The sequence below is a fragment of the Gouania willdenowi genome, chromosome 9 (assembly GCF_900634775.1).
Source record: "Gouania willdenowi chromosome 9, fGouWil2.1, whole genome shotgun sequence".
In the NCBI taxonomy this organism is placed as follows: Eukaryota; Metazoa; Chordata; class Actinopteri; order Blenniiformes; family Gobiesocidae; genus Gouania; species Gouania willdenowi.
Window position 1 is genome coordinate 16001167 of NC_041052.1, and position 17423 is coordinate 16018589.

The window sequence follows — 17423 nt, forward strand, 5'->3', positions numbered from 1 at the left end:
GAAAAATGGGAAGTTGAAGCGAACGTTATAATAACAGAGGAGGACTGGGAGGACACTTTTGCTTCAGGACATAAATAGTCCATCATGGAGGGAGTTTGATTGGAAGGTTAAGATGCTCTTTTTTCTTACTCCAGCTATCACAGCAAAATATTACAGCACATCTAATCTAAGCTGGAGGAACTGTGGAGTGGTGGGGGGTCATTTTACTCATGTATTTTGGGATCGCCCCAAGATAGTAGAGTTATGGAGAGGTACAGAAGAACAAGTAGATGTCAAACCTCCTTTAGTTCCAGCTCTTTACGTGTTCTACTGGAGAATATGTTTGATAAACATTGCAACTACTTGCTGAGAGAGATGCTCTTGGTCACAAAAAAGACAATCACAGCTTCATAGATGAATCCACAACCCCCCCAGTATAATATAATGGAAACTAGGGGTGTGTAATACCTGGCATCTGGTGATACGATTCGTATCCCGATACATAGGTCACAATACAATACGATACGATATATCCCGATATTAATTATGTGATTTTTTTTTTTTAATATATATGACTTCAGAAACAACTAATCTGTAAATGTGGACACCTCCATGAGAACATTATGTATGAAATATATTTTATTGGCATATTTTACACTCAAAACATTGGCTTTAACATGCCATGTGCCAACAACTTAAAATAAAAAATAACACAATCTGCCTGTGGCTTTTAAACCAATTTTGACTTTAGTGCAACTTAACTGAGGTGTATGCCTCGAACAACAAACAAATACAGAAAGTTAGTACTTTTTTTTTTAGATTTTATTGAAAAAACACAGGCTGTTCAACATGCCCAGGTTACAGTGCACTTCTTTGTGCAGTTACAATGTCTCTTGCAGTAGAAAAGACTTTCCTGGTTAAATAAAGGTAAAAGGAAAGGAAAATTCAATATGGATGCATTTTGAATTGATACGAGAATCGCGCAAATTAATATCGCGATATGTCGCCGAATCAATTTTTCCCCCACACCTCTAATGGAGACACAGAATCATAAACTTATTCACCATGGAAAAGATTACAGCAAATCTACAATTGAAGTTAGGAAAATTTGAGAAAATTTGGGAACCAATTTTGATTAAAAAAAAATGAGTAGTCTCCTCCTCCATTTAGATATGTTTCTTGTTTATTTATGTCATTATTCAGGCTTGTTGTATGTATGATTTTTTTTTTGTGTGTATGCTTTTTTCAATTATTAATATTTAATTACTCTGTATCTGTCCTTGTCTTCATGTGCAGTACATCTCACTGTTCTGTTTGGAATGAAAAATGTTCTGAATAAATAAAAAGTTCAAATAAGTAATTATAGTAAAAGCTTGACAAGCTGTCAATACAATTCATTTTCAGTTATTTCATTAGAACGCTTCATATTCTGTCAGGCTTTAATGAACATTCATTTTCAGATGAAATTTAAGTCCAAATCACGTAATCCACTTGACACCAGAAACACAAAGTGCAGTAAAAGTATTTCCAACAAATTAATTATTATTGGGGTTATAAATCCATATAATTTACACGTTTTCACATTAATCTGAGTAAACATTGTGTGTTGGCAACTAAAGTTAATTAGCACGAGGCTATCTTTTATTAGCAGTAAATTAATTATCATCCTGGGCAGATAGAGTAGTGCACTGCTTTACAGTTCTCCATCACAATAAGAACACACAGGGTTATTGGTTCAACTCCCATGATGCAGGAGACTAAGACCTTCAAGTGTCGAACATCTACGCAACATATACAGTATGTTAGGTTAATTAATTGTGTTTAGACTGTTCCCAGCCTTGCAATAAAAAAATATATGTATAGTTCTGAAGTATACCAATGTCTTACCCTAATAAGAAATACACCCCTGATAAAGTAACTTAGCTTTAGACCAAACATTTGACGTGATTTGTGATAACATTTCTATTTTACAGTTCTTAAACCAAGTCCATAGTAAAGTGGGTAAGGAGAACTGAAAACCATTGTGCTTTGAAGAAAACTATGCTTTGCTTTGTAAATGAAACTCCTTCAAAATAAAAGCACTGGATATTTTTCTTTCTTTTTACATTCATGCAAATGTCTGCGAGTGGGACTACTACTTTTGGGTGCCGGCACACGAGTGAAAAACTGCTTGTGAAAGTGTTTCTATAGAGCAGAATTTAAGAGTTTGAAAATATTCCTCAATAACCTCCCTTTATTTAACTTAATGCAGTATTTCTAAGTTCTCAAAAACTCTCAAAAACACTTCTGTTTATTAATGAAAGCATTTCATTGAAGTTAAGAGCTTTTCACTAAAAAACTAAATAATTAACAAAAAAAACTAAAAAAAAAAAATCAGTGTTGAAGCGCACAGGAAGCACTTAACAGTAGGTCTTTACTCTAGCTTTAGATACTTTAAAAAAAATAGCTTCATTATATTTAAGTATAGTCAATAGGGATGTCCCGATACAACTTTTTCACTTCCGATACAATACTAATATTGCAGCCTTGAGCATTGGTCAATACCGATATCAATTCGATGCAATATCAGCACGAATCATACATACTTTTATTATTTATTTTGTAGTGTGGAATGTTAGAAAAGGTTTGATCAAGTGATGTTAGTCAAACAGAGAACAATAGTCAGCAACAGTAGGTATGAGAAAAACTGACCCATTCATTATGAACCAATTGGTTACATACATTTTAACCTTCAACATAATATCTACAGTATTTTACAATTGAATAAATATAATATAATATATATCAGAGATTTTAGATGCAGTCCAATAAAATCCGATATTCGTTTTCGGGCTGATATCGAACTGATATCGGATCGGGACACCTCTAATAGTCAAAGAACATAACAGCACAGAAACAGCAGAAAAGTGCATCCATCACATTGACAAAGATCCCAGACCCTGTATTGGTTTAGAATGCAGTCCATGATAACATGGTATCAACATTTTATAGTTGGAGTAGCAGTATCACAGCCACTATGAACTGCAGGTAGAGCCCACAAACACACAGGTAAAAAAACACACCATAGCTAGCCGGTGCGGAGGACAAGCTGTTACGCGTTGACCAGTGTGGTATAAATAGACAGTAAGTGCTTCTAGGCCTACGAGGCATGGCCTCGAAGAGGGCTGTAAGCTGAGGTACGAGCCTTAAGAACAGATTAGGCAAAGCCTCTATTAGCAAAGGCTTCCAGACTCAGAGGCTGTTTACTTAAAAGTAGGGATGTAACGATTCACTCAACTCCGGATACGATTCGATTCATGATACTGGGTTCACGGTATGATTCTCTCACGATTTATTTTACAAAATGGGACTGTAGACAAATTTTTTTTTTTGGAAAAAAAAACTAGAAAATATTATACTATTTTCCTTTTATTTTTCATTGTCAAAAGAATTCCTTGATAAACAATTCAAAACAATGCAATTTAACTAAAGATAAATCTTGAAATCCAGATTACAGTGTTCTAGAGCTGAAGGTGGCCTTGCCCTACCAAATTTTATGTATTACTACTGGTCAGCTAATATTGTAAAACTTTCCACCTGGCTACGCACATTAAAAGAGGGCGGCAGCCCACTTTGGTCTGTTATGGAACTGGGTTCTAGTCCTCCAACCACACCCATAGCTCTAATGTGTTCCTCATTGCCATTAGAGGGGAAAATAAAATCCACGAATCCATTGGTTAAAAGCTCTCTCAGTATCTGGTTTCAATGTCGTCGCCACTTTTCCTTCAAACAGATCCTTACTTATACTCCTATTACTTCTAACCCTTCTTTTTTACCAGCCTTAAATGAGTCGGGTTTCAAAATTTGGCAAACAAAAGGGATTGTGTTTTTCAGGGACCTGTTTATTAATGGCTCATTTATGTCATTTGAAGACTTAGCAAAAAATTTTGATATTCCCAGATCTCACTTTTTCAGATATTTACAGGCCCGTAGCTTTGCATCAAAGCATTTCTCCACGTATCCAAACAAATCACATGCTTGCCCCCTTGAAGACTGCTTGCAGTTACAATCTATTTCCAGAGGACAGATTTCCAAAATATACAATGCGTTGCATCACATAGACCCTACTTCTTTGGCTGAGGTGAAGATTTCTTGGGAACAGGACCTAAACATGAAAATATCTGATGATACCTGGGATTTAAGTATCGGGCTCATACATTCAACGTCCATCTGCATACGACACTGTTTGATACAGTTTAAGGTTCTTCACCGTTCTTATTTCACTAAGGCCAGGCTTGCTAGAATATACGGTACCTCTGATGATGCGTGCCCAAGATGCAAACAGTCGCCCGCCACCATGAGCCATATGTTTTGGTCCTATGTGGCATTGGGTGGGTTTTGGGGTTCTATATTTGATGCTTTCTCACATGTGTGTGGCAGAAAGATTGATCCCAATCCGATTACCGCACTGTTTGGTGTTGTCCCAAGTGGACATGGATTGACTACGTACCAGACCAGTGCCATTGCCTTTTCATCACTTTTGGCCCGCAGACTCATTTTAACAAAGTGGAAGGACGTACAACCTCCTTCCTTTATTCAGTGGGTACGAGAGTTGATGATGTGTCTGCAAATGGAATATTTAAGGTACAGCTTACGTGGGTCATCATCATATCATAGGACATGGTCGCCCTTTATTGCTTATGTTGAAGGTTTGCCTTTTACTTGAGTGGGATGTGTAAAGCAAAATTCAATCATTGAGGAGTTGGGTTGTGCAGCGTATTGTATAGACATATTTTTTTTTTTTTTTTTTTGTTTTTTTTTTTTTTCTTTTTCTTTTTGTTTTTGTTTTTTCTTTTTGTTTTTGTGTGTGTGTACTCTATTTTTATGGGTATATTTTCGCAAGCTTAGGGCTCATGTGCCGCTGGTTGGCATTGTGGTGTAAATCTCTGTAAAATAAGTTTGAACAAGCCCTGATTCTTTAAATGTTTGTTTGTATAAAACTGAAAAATCTTTAAATAAAGTGTTCAAAAAAAAAAGATAAATCTTGAATGAAATAAATAAAGGAATAATACAAATGAAAATGAAGCCTATCAATTTAAATTCTGGTTCTATAATAAACAATGCAAAACTGCATAATAGTTCTTTTTTTTTTTAAAAAAAAGTGCAACTGAAAATGTATTTTGTGCCTTAACAATTGGACTTTAAAAAAAAAAACGTGATTACACTGATTTACGTCATATTTGTTTGGACCAGCAGAGGGCGCTGGTAACACAGTGGTTGGTTGGCATGCAGATATCTTGCAGTGAAGAAGAGAAGCTATGCTAGCAGACAGAGCTAATAGAAAAACGTGACTTTTACAGATATTCAAGTAATATTACAGATATTCTTTCGGTGCTTAAGGGGTAAGGAATCATTTATTAACATATTTAAGAGTAGAAGGCAGCCAGAAAGAAAGTATTAGCAGACTCCGCCCACCGCCTACACTTGTGGTTAAAAAAAGTACTGCGATTCAATTTTCAGAAAATCGACATCAACCGTGATACCTATGAATCGATTTTTAACTGCCTTACGATTAATCGTTACATCCCTACTTAAAAGCCTCCTCACTCAGAAGGAAAAGGAAGGCTGCGGCATCCACAAAAGACGTGAGATGGGCGAGTGCGAGTGAAGCACTGAAGCAACCAGACCGTGAAATATCACCAGTAAAAGATGCTCTGGCCAATCACAGGAGCATCAACCGAAGAACTAGCAAGTACACTAGAAACACAAGAACTAGGATGGTAGAAACACATTCCCTGCCACCAACGTCATCGCTAACGTAATCCTTAACGTTATCATCAATACTCAAAATACATGTTTTCATATGTAAAACCCACCTTGCCCCATGCACATGCACATTGATGTAGAATGTCTGTGATTAAAAAGGTATACACAATTTCATTTTCTCCATATGGTGCCAAGTACAACAAAGCTTTGTTATGGCACTGATGGATCATTTAAAGAGTCCTATAGGATGGCACACAGGTAAAACCCATTGATTGTTAGTGGGTGGGATATATTATGAAGCAGGTGAATGCGTTGGTCTCAAAGCTGTGTTTGAAAAATGGACAAGTGTATTGATTTGAACCAAAGTTCATATGATCTATCAGCGACCTAGTCAGAGCTTGTGTGTGACATCCCTGTTCTACAGAGGATGGTAACTGTAAAAAGTAGATCTAAGGAAGGGAAAACAATTAGTAGGAGTGTGACGATATCTCAATATGCTTGCGCTAAGAATCGTGTTTTTATTTTATTTTTATTTTTAAGCAATTATTTTTTTCAAAACCTTTTCTGCTTTTTCACTAAAATGTGCAGGTAGGTCTTCACAGAAATTTTGTAACTGTTTGTTGAAGGAACCAATATATTGTTTACTGGAATATTGCACTATAATGGTGTCGCTGGTACGAAAGACCCTAATTTTTGTTTACAGAAAGCGCTATTGGAGATACTTATTCGTTTACATTGGTATGTTGACACTTCTTTACAGAAATGTTGCACTAAAATAGTGTCACTGTTCATAGGACACTTTTTCATGTGTTGTCTTTTTTCACTTAATTTTTTTTTTCTTTTCTTGTTATGTCAGATTAGATTTGATTTCTGACAAACATCGCAGTATCATGATATCGTGAGATAATCGTGAGCTTTGTATCGCGTATCGTATCGTGAGGTACCCAGAGGTTCCCGCCCCTAACAATTAGAGGCACGCACATATGAAAATTCTTGTCCAAAAATCAAAAATATGGAAGCTATGGTCGATCAAAACACTGAGGGAGAATATTTTGCCAATTATTGCGTAGTAGCACTGCATTTATTGCTGACTGTAAGTACTAACCCTGCAAATGGATTAATTGTTATTAATGCTTCAAAGAATAAATCAGTGATGTTCCAACAATGCACAACATAAAATAAAATGTTTAACTTGACCCCACTCGTGTATACATTAAATAACAATGTGTGATTGAGCTGCTTAAATATGTTATTTGATTAAAAACACAAAGTGCTGCTTCATCCCAGTGAAAAACATGAACTGCAGCACTGAACACTAATCTATGTGCATCTCTGTCTCCAAGCAGGTTCTCCACATCCATCGTGACCTGGGTCATTTCTTGTGAACGCTGCTTTATTTCCACGTTCGAGTAATGATCTTTATAATGGAGATCGGCCTTGAATTTTCAGTGCATTAGTAAAAAAAATTAAACATGCTTTACCCTCTAGATCTCCTGAAGAACTTTAAAAGCTAGCCTGCTGATTAGTGACTATAGTTCCTTGAATCATTGATATCACTACAGATCTACTTATAGCCCATGTGAGATGTGCTGACCCATGGAATCCTTAACTCACTCAGTGCCATTGACGATATAACTCGTCATTTCAAATCCAAACGCTCAGTGCCATTGACGAGATAACTCGTCATTTGCATTTTTTTTACAGGGATTACTAGAAAACACCCTGGCGGAGGTCCCTCATCAATATCTAAGCTGTGGGGTGTTGTAGTGACCAACTGTGCCCTGAAGATGGCAGCAGTGCACCTTTAGATGTGAGATTAGCCACTGATGCTACCCAGCAAAGCGGGATGAAGCAGAAACGAGGGAGATTATGGCACTACGGAGTGATATTGTGACGTATCCAGCAGCTCACAGCACCGCATACTAACACAGAACATGTGTGGATTATTGATAATGTTGTAATCATGAGATAAAAATATCAACTAATCGGCCAAACGGGTCATCCCTGCGTGTCGGGAGGAAGGGGGAGGAGGAGGGGGGTGAGGGGGGGTACAAAATACCCCCAGCCTGTGAGCCTGATAGCAAAATAATAGGTGACATGTAGGAGGTAGCAGCGCACCTTTGGATGAGAGATCATCCATGCACAGCGGAGCTCAGAGGGAGAAAGGAAAGGCGTTTACGAGACGGAAAATGGCGCTACGTACGAGAGTTGACGTTCCCAGCAGCGCACACTCGACCAGAGCATGTGTGGAACTCATGGATAATGTGGCGATTGTGAGATAAAACCATAAAAAAAAGGGGGGAACACAGTGACACTCTGCAAGTCGGGGAGGAAGAGGAAGTTTTGTGTGTGCAGACTGACGGGAGAGAAAGTTGGAGGAACGCCAAAATACAGTAAGAAATACATTCAACTCTGAACCAGATAGATAGATAAATAATTTTTTCATCAAAAGCCTGGTCTCAGTGTTTTTTTTTGTTTTATATAAGGAAACAATGTTCAGATGTTAGAGTTGTCACTAAAGCAAAAAAAAAACTTTAAAGTCACTGACAGGGTTTTTTTTTTTTTAGAAAAAGGCTTTTTTTCTCAGCTTTTTGCTCTGAAACTGAAGATATGTGTAAAACTTGCTCTATTCAACGGCTGATTACAAAAGAATGAAATGAGCCAGAAACAATTTTTTTATTTTTATGAAAGTAGAGGCTTCAATCTTTCAGAATCTGGTGTCAGATTTCAGATAGTCATAGTAGAAAATATTCTGTGGGTCTTTAACATCAGCCAAAATGCTCGAAAACGGCTGGCACTGAAGGGGGGTAGAAAATCTGAAAATGGCTGGCACTGAATATTTGAAGGATCTGTTGGACAAGTAGGACCTACTTCTCTCTGGACTGTAGCTGCTCAGTGGTTCTACTTTATTTCCTGGTTCCCATCATTGATCCATCAGCAGTGATGCCAAGTTCCTCCAACTTTGAATGGCTTTTGGACTTGGACTTTATTTTGTGAGCGAAAAAGAACAGAAAACAGGTCAACACCTGTTCTAGTTCTTAAGGTAAAACACTATAAGAAAGAATGTTTATCAGAGGGATCCATTTGGAAAACTTTTAAAGGGGAGGGTATCATGTAAAAATCACTTTTTCAAGCGATGTATCATGTTAGGGTCATTCTCTCCTGAAGGGGACGAGGCTCTGCCTGGGGACGAGGCCCCTCCCTCGTTCTGTGTTCTCTTCCTCAGTTCTGCCCACAGCACTCGCCTCTGCAGATTTAACTTTTAACTTACTCGCTCCCCTCCCCTGCTTCCAGGGCGTACCTCCGTCAAAACAGCTGCAGTCGCAATTAGCAAACACCTGAGAGAGAACTGTCGATCGGTCGAGCTACCTGTCTTTATAAAAATGCCTTCAGCGCACAGAAAAACAGAAGTAAACAGCATCCATGCAAATTGGGATGACGTATTGAAGGGGGGAGTGTCCATGGGCGTGTCAGACAGGCAGGGAGTTTCTTAAAGAGACAGAGGCAAAATCAAAGCGTCATGAACAGTGTTGCAGAGAGAAATTTCTTTAAAGTATTTTTTGTATTTGCTGCATTTTCCAAACAATATTGAGTAGCATAGTTGTGCCTGAAAAAAAAAAACATAATACCCCCCTTTAATAGATTTATGGTCTATAATTGTCACCCGTTTCCACGTTGACTCTTTCTACCTTGAATCATTAAGTAGCTGCCGAGAAACTAAGCTTTACACGATCAGGATTTTTAGGCCGATCACCGATCAGTGAGTTAAAAAAAAAAACAATAACCGATCACCAATCCGACCATATGAATTCAGGTTGTTTTTTAGGTAACGACCAAATTTCTTCGGTAATACCTGATACAGATTCACGAAAAATCAAATGGTACTATTTTTCGGGACCTAAACGCAGCCTTGTGACTGAGGGAGTGGAAGAGTTGAAGAATTTCCATAACATTTGTTGTCAGTGTGTGTGTGTGGGTGCGTGGCCCTTTAACTGCAAATTAATGCCCTAGTCGCTCCACCACTGTGCGGAGTTAGGGAGCGTGTGAGACCAGAGCAAATTGATCATGAGCTGTATGCCGTTCTTAGTGATTGGCAAATTAAACCGGAGTTCCATGTCATACTCAATGACTGCTGTGAGGCAACTAGAGTTGGAGATGAAGCTGTGGAGGCAGACCACACTGGAACTACGTGAAGCCTCCATTAGCATTAGCATTAGCAGCCAAATACATATTTACTGACTGTGGCATCGCAAAACCTGCTGTTGCTTATAGTCCGTATTCACATGTGCACAGCACAGGTGGGGCGCGCACACACGCACGCTTCTGTCCACAATCACCCTGAAATGGACAGAAGTGTCCGCTATGAAAGCGAAAGTAAACGGGAGGCATCTCTCTGCTTTAGGACTCTCACTTTTAACATGCTCGGGCATTTTTGCCGTTCACTCAGGTTTTCAACTTTGTTCAGAAATATGAGTGAAATAAAGCGGTGTCATGTAAAGCAAACAACTCTTCAGTCTAAATTAGACGGATAAAACAATGCAATGGGAGCATCTACAGAAAGTTTCATCACGACAATGACGTCATTGATCAGATCAGCAAATTTAGACATTACAGCCGATCACATTAATTGCATAAAATGCAAAATATCGGCTCATCAGATCGGTGTAAAGCCTACTAGAAACCTTCTTAAGGGATAAGTGTTCGTATGGACTATAAAGCAGTATGCAGTTACTGCAGGGTTGTTGGCTCAGGAGCATCACCAACAAATCTCCAAAAGCCCAAACCACTGATCTGAGGCATGATAGATTCATGCTTTCATGATGTTCACACCAAATTCTGAGCGATATTCTGAACCTGGCAATGTAAATCCAGACTCGTCAAACCAGCAAACATTTCTCCAATCTTTGATGGTCCAGGTATGAAGAGGCCGTGTAAACTGGAGTTTAAGATTAAGGAGCGATCCCCGCTGTGGTGTTTTAATACAGTCATTAGGATTGACAAGTTCACTAAACAATGATAGTGGAAATGTGAGCTTTTACAAAGGGGTTTTTTTCCTTCCTCTTAACTGATCTGTTATAGTGCTAATACACTGGCTTTAAAGATATAAAAGATGGTTTTGATATGCTTAATTAAGGATAAGGAAGTCATTAATTTTACATAAATTAATCTGAGATATTTCGTTTGCATTAACAAACAAGAATCTACATTTAACATCAGTTAAAATATGGACACCCACACACACAGTTTAAACTGAATGTTAAAACAAATGTTTTGCTAAGAATAATAACCTAATGATACAATAATAAGCTGCCATCAACCCTGAGGATGGCTTTTTATCAGAGAGTGTCTGCGCTAATTATCATTACTTATACACACACACACACACACACACGAGAGAGGCAGCGAACCATCTGAGGAAACAAAGAGGACTATCTGCCGTCCCGCCCACCCAGCAGGGTAATATGTGTGACGGCGACACGAGCCATGTGCTATTGTTCAGAACACACACAATGATGAAAGGGGATTGAATTACAAAGATACGGATGGGTAGCGGTGAATGGCTCAGGTGGTGGTTGGATGAATCCTCAATTCCACTTCAGGCTGCTCTAATTATCTGTTGATGCGTCATCCTCACAAGACAAACCTGCCAGGTGTGAAAGAAAGAGTGGGCGTGTCCATCTGAGACTCAACCAGATAAATGTAGGGTCCCAATGGTCAAGTATACTGGAGCTCAGCCCACTCAACTCATAAACTCTTGCTCAAGATTATAATTTCCAAAATAATCTGCTCAAGAGCAAAGCCTTCAGTAACAAACAACAGGAACTGAACAACGTTCTGTTCATATTCTATGTCTTCTTGTAAAGTTTGTACTGTGCAAAACAAAGCCAATTCTGATTCCGAAGCAGTTAAAAGTAGCACGGTTTATAAACTACTTCAGCTTTGCTCGTTCACAAAAAGATCCTTCCTTTTATTCTTAGCAGTTTGGCATCACATCAGCAAACAAACAGCATGTTCACTCCCTAAAGTGTACGTTTATAGAAACTTGTTTATGCTTTATTGATTCTTAGAAACTCCACTTGGAAAACAAAGAAAAACAACATTACTACAACACAACTTGATGAAACGATGCTAACTGTAAAACTAGAAAGATATTATGGATACAGTGCCATCTATTTTTGCGTGGACCGCACCTCGAAAGCTCTGCCAGATACCCTTTATAACTCTTTATACAGAATATTCAAAAATACACAATATGTAAGATTTAAGTCTAATAAACATTTTTCACAACCTAAGCTATACAATACGATATGTCAGGTGCCTTTTTTTGTTTTTGTTTTCCCGTTAATGATTAGGATTTACAAACCTCCTGATGACCAGATTTAAAGTTCTGGCCAGCTCGATGTCTTGCCACGAACGTTGAGTTTGACACAAATGCTTTAAAACTTTACGTAAAGACATTATTAAAGGGCATCTTGATGTCAGACTTATAGACTGTTGGCTGAGATCCGAAGTGTTCTGTAAGTTACATGAGGATTTCTTGCAGATGTGGCTATCTAACAGCCTGGTTAAAGACTGCATAGAATGAAACGTCCAGGCCAACCACAGTCATGTACTCTTTCAATCAAAAAAAAAAAAAGAAAGAAAAGATGTAGTTTGATTTCAGTGGTTTAAAACATGTATTGTTTTGACTATAGGAAATTATTTAAAGAAAAATCAGAGATCCTATAGAAATAATCCTCCAGTCTTTAGTTCTTTAACTTTCATTTGTGGTAAATAAATAGTGTATAAATGTGCTACTAAAGGGTCGGCCATGCTGTCAGATGCATTCTTCTGTTGGTTCTACCAGAGGTTCTTTGAGTTTCTGTTGCTTTTTTATCAACTAAACCAGTTTGTCCTTTCTTCTCTGACCTCTGGCATCAACAAGGCATTTTAGTACCATGGGGTTAACAGCTCTATCATTAGAGGGGTCAACTTTATGTTTCTATATTTGGTCGATTTGTTCCACCTTCTTCCATCACTGGCTTTTCCTTAAAGTTAATGAACCTGAAGTTTGTAGCTTGACGCATACCCAACCTTAACCCTCCATTTGCACCACACTGAAACACCATCGGGTAGTGGTAGTAATGGTGGTGGTGGTGGTAGTGGGGGGATATTTCAGTGCTTGTTTGGCATTTGACATTTTACCACCAAACCACAGGTCCCAGCGTACAAGGAAAACACCCTTTGGCTTTCCCAAGTTTCTCTCGATGGTGCGTGTATTCTCTCTCTCTCTCTCTTCACTTGCCATGTTGGGAACATCGCTAGGGAGATTCTTTCCACAATTAACTCACTCTCTCGCCGCTGGCTCAAACTTCAGCATTCCAGTCCTTCTGGCTAAACGCACACTCCCATTGCCCTGACCAGCATTAAGTAGAGCGCTAGTGACAGAGGAGTCTTACGGGTGGGGTTGGGCTCGCTGCCACAGACTTGGCTCGCCCTGACCTGTCTTTGAGAGACACAACAAATGCTTTTGTGTCCGTTAAACGAGCCACAATAACCTCAGTGCATAGGAATCCATCTTGTGGAGCCCTGCCCCGTAACATGAGCGGACCTCGGGAGCTCCCAGAACGATCAGTGGCCTAGAAACTTCAGATACCATCATCCATCCAAAATAAGTACCAAGGACACCAGAAGGAACGACTTCTGCTTAACAGCCGAGCAAACGGCCTTCCCCAGGATAGTTAGTGCTGCTCGTCAACTCAAAAACAAGGGTTCAATTCCACTCATGCAGTTTACAGAGGACTCCGAATTCACACAATGAAAGAAAATCCGATATATATGTTTTTGTAGAACACAACAAACTGAATGAAGAAACTATCTAAATCTGAAATCTAGAAGGACCAGAGGACCAGACATGGATCAAAACTGAATCATAAAACTATCATAAAAGGGAAAGATCAACTTTTCAAACAACTACGATTGATTTTTCACATTACTGGAGCTCGACAATAACACAAGTTACACAATTAACAGATCTTTATGTTTTCCCAAAATACAACAATTCCTACACATTTCAGAATAACTTTGAACAACATTAAGTAGATGGATTAAAGATTAACTTCGATCCGTGAAGTTAACTGCATTTATGATATTTATGACCAATTTCCAAGTCAAATATATTATCAGTCCAAAGCGGATGTATTCAGAGTTTTATGTTCAGGGTTTAGTTTTTTGTTTTTACTTATTAATATAATTACAATTATCTATCATCAGGAATCAGGAGCTTCTGTTAAGTGTCGAGAAAGACTCTATTAAGCTGTTTATTTGTTTTTAGTCTTGTAACTTACTCAGAATATTCACAACATATGTACTTTTTTTATTGGAAATAATGTGTTTGTTTGACCTAGAAACGGTAAACATGATGTCACAGATTATCACCACCATTGTACCAACCAAACCACTGCACACAAATCCATAAAGTCCTCCTGACACCACACGTATTCATCTACTCACAGCTCCTACAGTCAGGCAGGACTTGATTATTTGATTCTATACAATAAATGCTCCCAGTGTAACTTAAATGATGGAATGGTGTTTTTACATGGCAAGTTAAAGACTAGATGACCCAGGTTTAATATTATATTTATATTTTCTCCTGAGCAGGTCGGTATGAACTTAAAAGTGGGTTATGGACCCCTTGGAAACGGGTTACGACTTATTTTGCCTTTGCATGAAAGTTTTAAGAAAATAAAAGATTTACTTACTTAGTCATGTGCTCTTTAAATCCACCTATAACTATAGGCAACTAAAATATGCCTAAGATCTGCAGCCCACATAATTTTTAGCTAAATCATTTAGAAGTAAAAGTAATCTTGTACACTTGTGCTGCGTTCACACCAGATGCATCACAAAATGTTTGTGTGACCAGATTACATACAAAGTCAATGGATAGACGTGGCCCAGAGGTTAAATCTTTCCTGTGCGGCGGTGCGGTCCGATCCACGAGTCAAGAGCGTTTGCCGTGCGAGCGCACTCCTGATTTTTCGTCATATCCGCAAGAGTTGAAAATATTGAACTCCTGCGACTGTTTCGCATGACGATAGCCAATCATCGTCTTGTTGACGATGACGTCAGGCCGTCAACACGGACAGCGGTCTGTTCAACCATGGAGTAGAAGCTGTGTGTGACCACCTGGAGCTGTATGACACGGCCTTCATAACCTGGAGTGGATAGGAAGGATTTGGCGTGGAGGAGAATCAGCGAGGAAGTGGTAGTAGCAGGTAAAAGTTGTAGCACTGAGCTATAATAGCATTAGCCGTTAATCACACCGGCTTTTTTCACTGGTGGTTTGTTTATGAGAGGAGAAAAAGGAGTGTTTTGATTTTGAATTTTTTTTTATCCTGCACAACCTGCGGAACGTTTTGTGCGGCAGATGCGTCCAGTGACGCAGAAGATGCATTTGTGAACGCAGCATTATACTTCAGGAATTTGTCCAACTCCCTTGAGAAGACAACACATAGCAGTTAGAGCTACAAGGAATGTATAAAATTAAAAATATTTAAAATGTTTTAACGAAGGAACATTTAATCGAACACTGCTTATGTTTTAAATAGAGTAGCATGTTCTATCTGCGGCATGTTAGCACCAAGTAGCCTTTCTGTGGGAAGTCACATGCTAATTTCCACGACTGTAGACAATTAATATTAGTACAGTAGTCGTATTGTTAGCAAGTGACAGCTCTCGGGAAGGTATCAGCTTTTTTTTTTTTTTTTTTTACACTTAGGGAAAGCTCCATGATTATACAACTGCTGTGACAGCTGCCATTAACAATAGCTTGTGTGTGTGAAAATTCAAAATTGAAGATGTTTCCTCTTATTACACAGCACCTAAACACATCAGCATGTAATGACATTCTTATTTTCTCTCCTCCCAGCATACGGCCATGTATATAGAAAAAAAATAAAAAATAAAATAAAAAAATAAAAGTATGCAAATGTAGAGAGAAAAAGGAGAAGATAGATACAGTAGAAAAGTAAAAACATGACAAATATTGCATGTAATAAATAATTGCATGAATATAGAATGTATCCCTAGGGGGCTCCATGTGTGTTATTTTCTTAATGTCCATATGTACAGTACACACATATGCACACGTTTTAATGTAAAATAAGAAATTTGAACATATCAAATATGTTTATATCTGATGTTTACATAATCTAAACGCAACCTTGTGGCCCAAATTGCACCAACGGCCGGCCCTGATTGGGCCCGCGGGCCCTATGTTTTGACCGAATATGCCAGCAGTTGACTCACCTTTAACCAGCCGCTCCGTGGTGGACTGCTTCTCCAATTTATCCTTGCCTTTCCCGGACATCTTGGTGATTTTTTTTAATTTTCAGGTTCCGAATCAGAGTCCGCTTCCGCAGCTCCTACCGACACCTCCGTGGTGGCTCTGGCCGGGAGAGGCAGCGCTTCGGTCGGCTTAGCCTGCGAAGCAGCTCCGCCTGTGGGTGCAGTTTAACGAACTGATAACCGCGGCTAGCATGTAGCAGCGTTAAAGCTGAGGTTTAACCAGACAACAAAATGTGGGTTTTCTGTAACAAACGTGTCGAAGGAATGAACCGGTGGGGGTGACAGTGGGTGAAGCCTGGTTGGTACCCAGAGGGAGGCTGAGGAGCGCAGGTAATCCGATTTAGTCCGCTAGTTAGCCGGCTAACATCCGAACACCGAGGTCAGCGGTGTGTCGGCAGAACATCGTCCGGGGTCCAGGCCGTGTGATGCGGGCAAAGGCGTGTGCACTGCCCACTGAGAGCCGTGCTTTCACGGCCACGGTGGCTCCGGTAGATGCGGCTTAGACCGTAATCTGACAGTGAGTGACGAGCTGCCGTGGATTTCCTACAACATGGTGGAGCCGCCGTGACGTAACTATGGAAACACGACACGTGGGTCAGAGCCGCGTTCAAAAACACGCAGAATTGCTTAAAAGGAGAGAGTTACAGCTACAGAGCCGCCAGTCAACGAGTTTAAATGGGTGTGTGAAACATGTGGCCTGCAGACCAAAACCAACCCGTCAGTGTGACCTTTATAGTCCTAAAAATAATTCACGTGGTCTGTGGTCAGCGCAAGACTGTCATTACCACAGGTGATCTTAAATTAACTTAAAAAAAAAAAAAAAAAAAAAAAAAAAAAAAGTATTCAAGGGAGCATTATTTTCACCAATTTAAATGTATTCTAATAAAAGATAAGAATGAACATCAGGAATGTTGCACACTGCATTCTGGGTCATCCAATAACCGAAGGGTTGGGGGTTAGAATCCCACTCTCTCCAAGTCATTGTGTCCTTGGGCAAGGCACTTTACTCATGAATGTGGTGTGTGAGTGAGTGTTGGTCGGAGGAAGCGATGGGGCACTATGGCAGCCGAGCCTCTGTCAGTCTGCCCCAGGGCAGCAGTGGCTACAATAGTAGCTTACCACCACCATGTGTGGCGTGAAATAATAATGCACAGTAATGTAAAGCGCTTTGAGTGTCTATGAAAAAGTGCTATATATAAAATCCAATGCATTATTATTAATTACGTACAAAAGCATTGGTACTCCAATCAACATAAATACAAAATGTTACATACACTATTTTTTCTTAGAAATTACTTATGGATTTTATTTAAATATACCTTACCTCATATAGTAGCTAATGGAAAAACAGACAATTTTAAGGGTTT

General features: G+C 39.1%; 1 protein-coding gene across 3 annotated transcripts in view; it reads right to left on the minus strand.

Moving 5' to 3' along the window:
* Window positions 1–16759, minus strand: part of ppp3cca (protein phosphatase 3, catalytic subunit, gamma isozyme, a) — a 56227-nt gene extending 39468 nt beyond the window's left edge. For 2 of the 3 annotated variants that reach the window (XM_028458654.1, XM_028458652.1), the window contains exon 1: window positions 16018–16759. In XM_028458654.1, coding sequence (XP_028314455.1) covers window positions 16018–16078 — 61 coding nt within the window. In that variant the 5' untranslated portion in view covers window positions 16079–16759. The remainder of the gene's footprint in view (window positions 1–16017) is intronic. The other variant, XM_028458655.1, reaches the window with a different exon arrangement.
* Window positions 16760–17423: the final 664 nt, after the last annotated feature.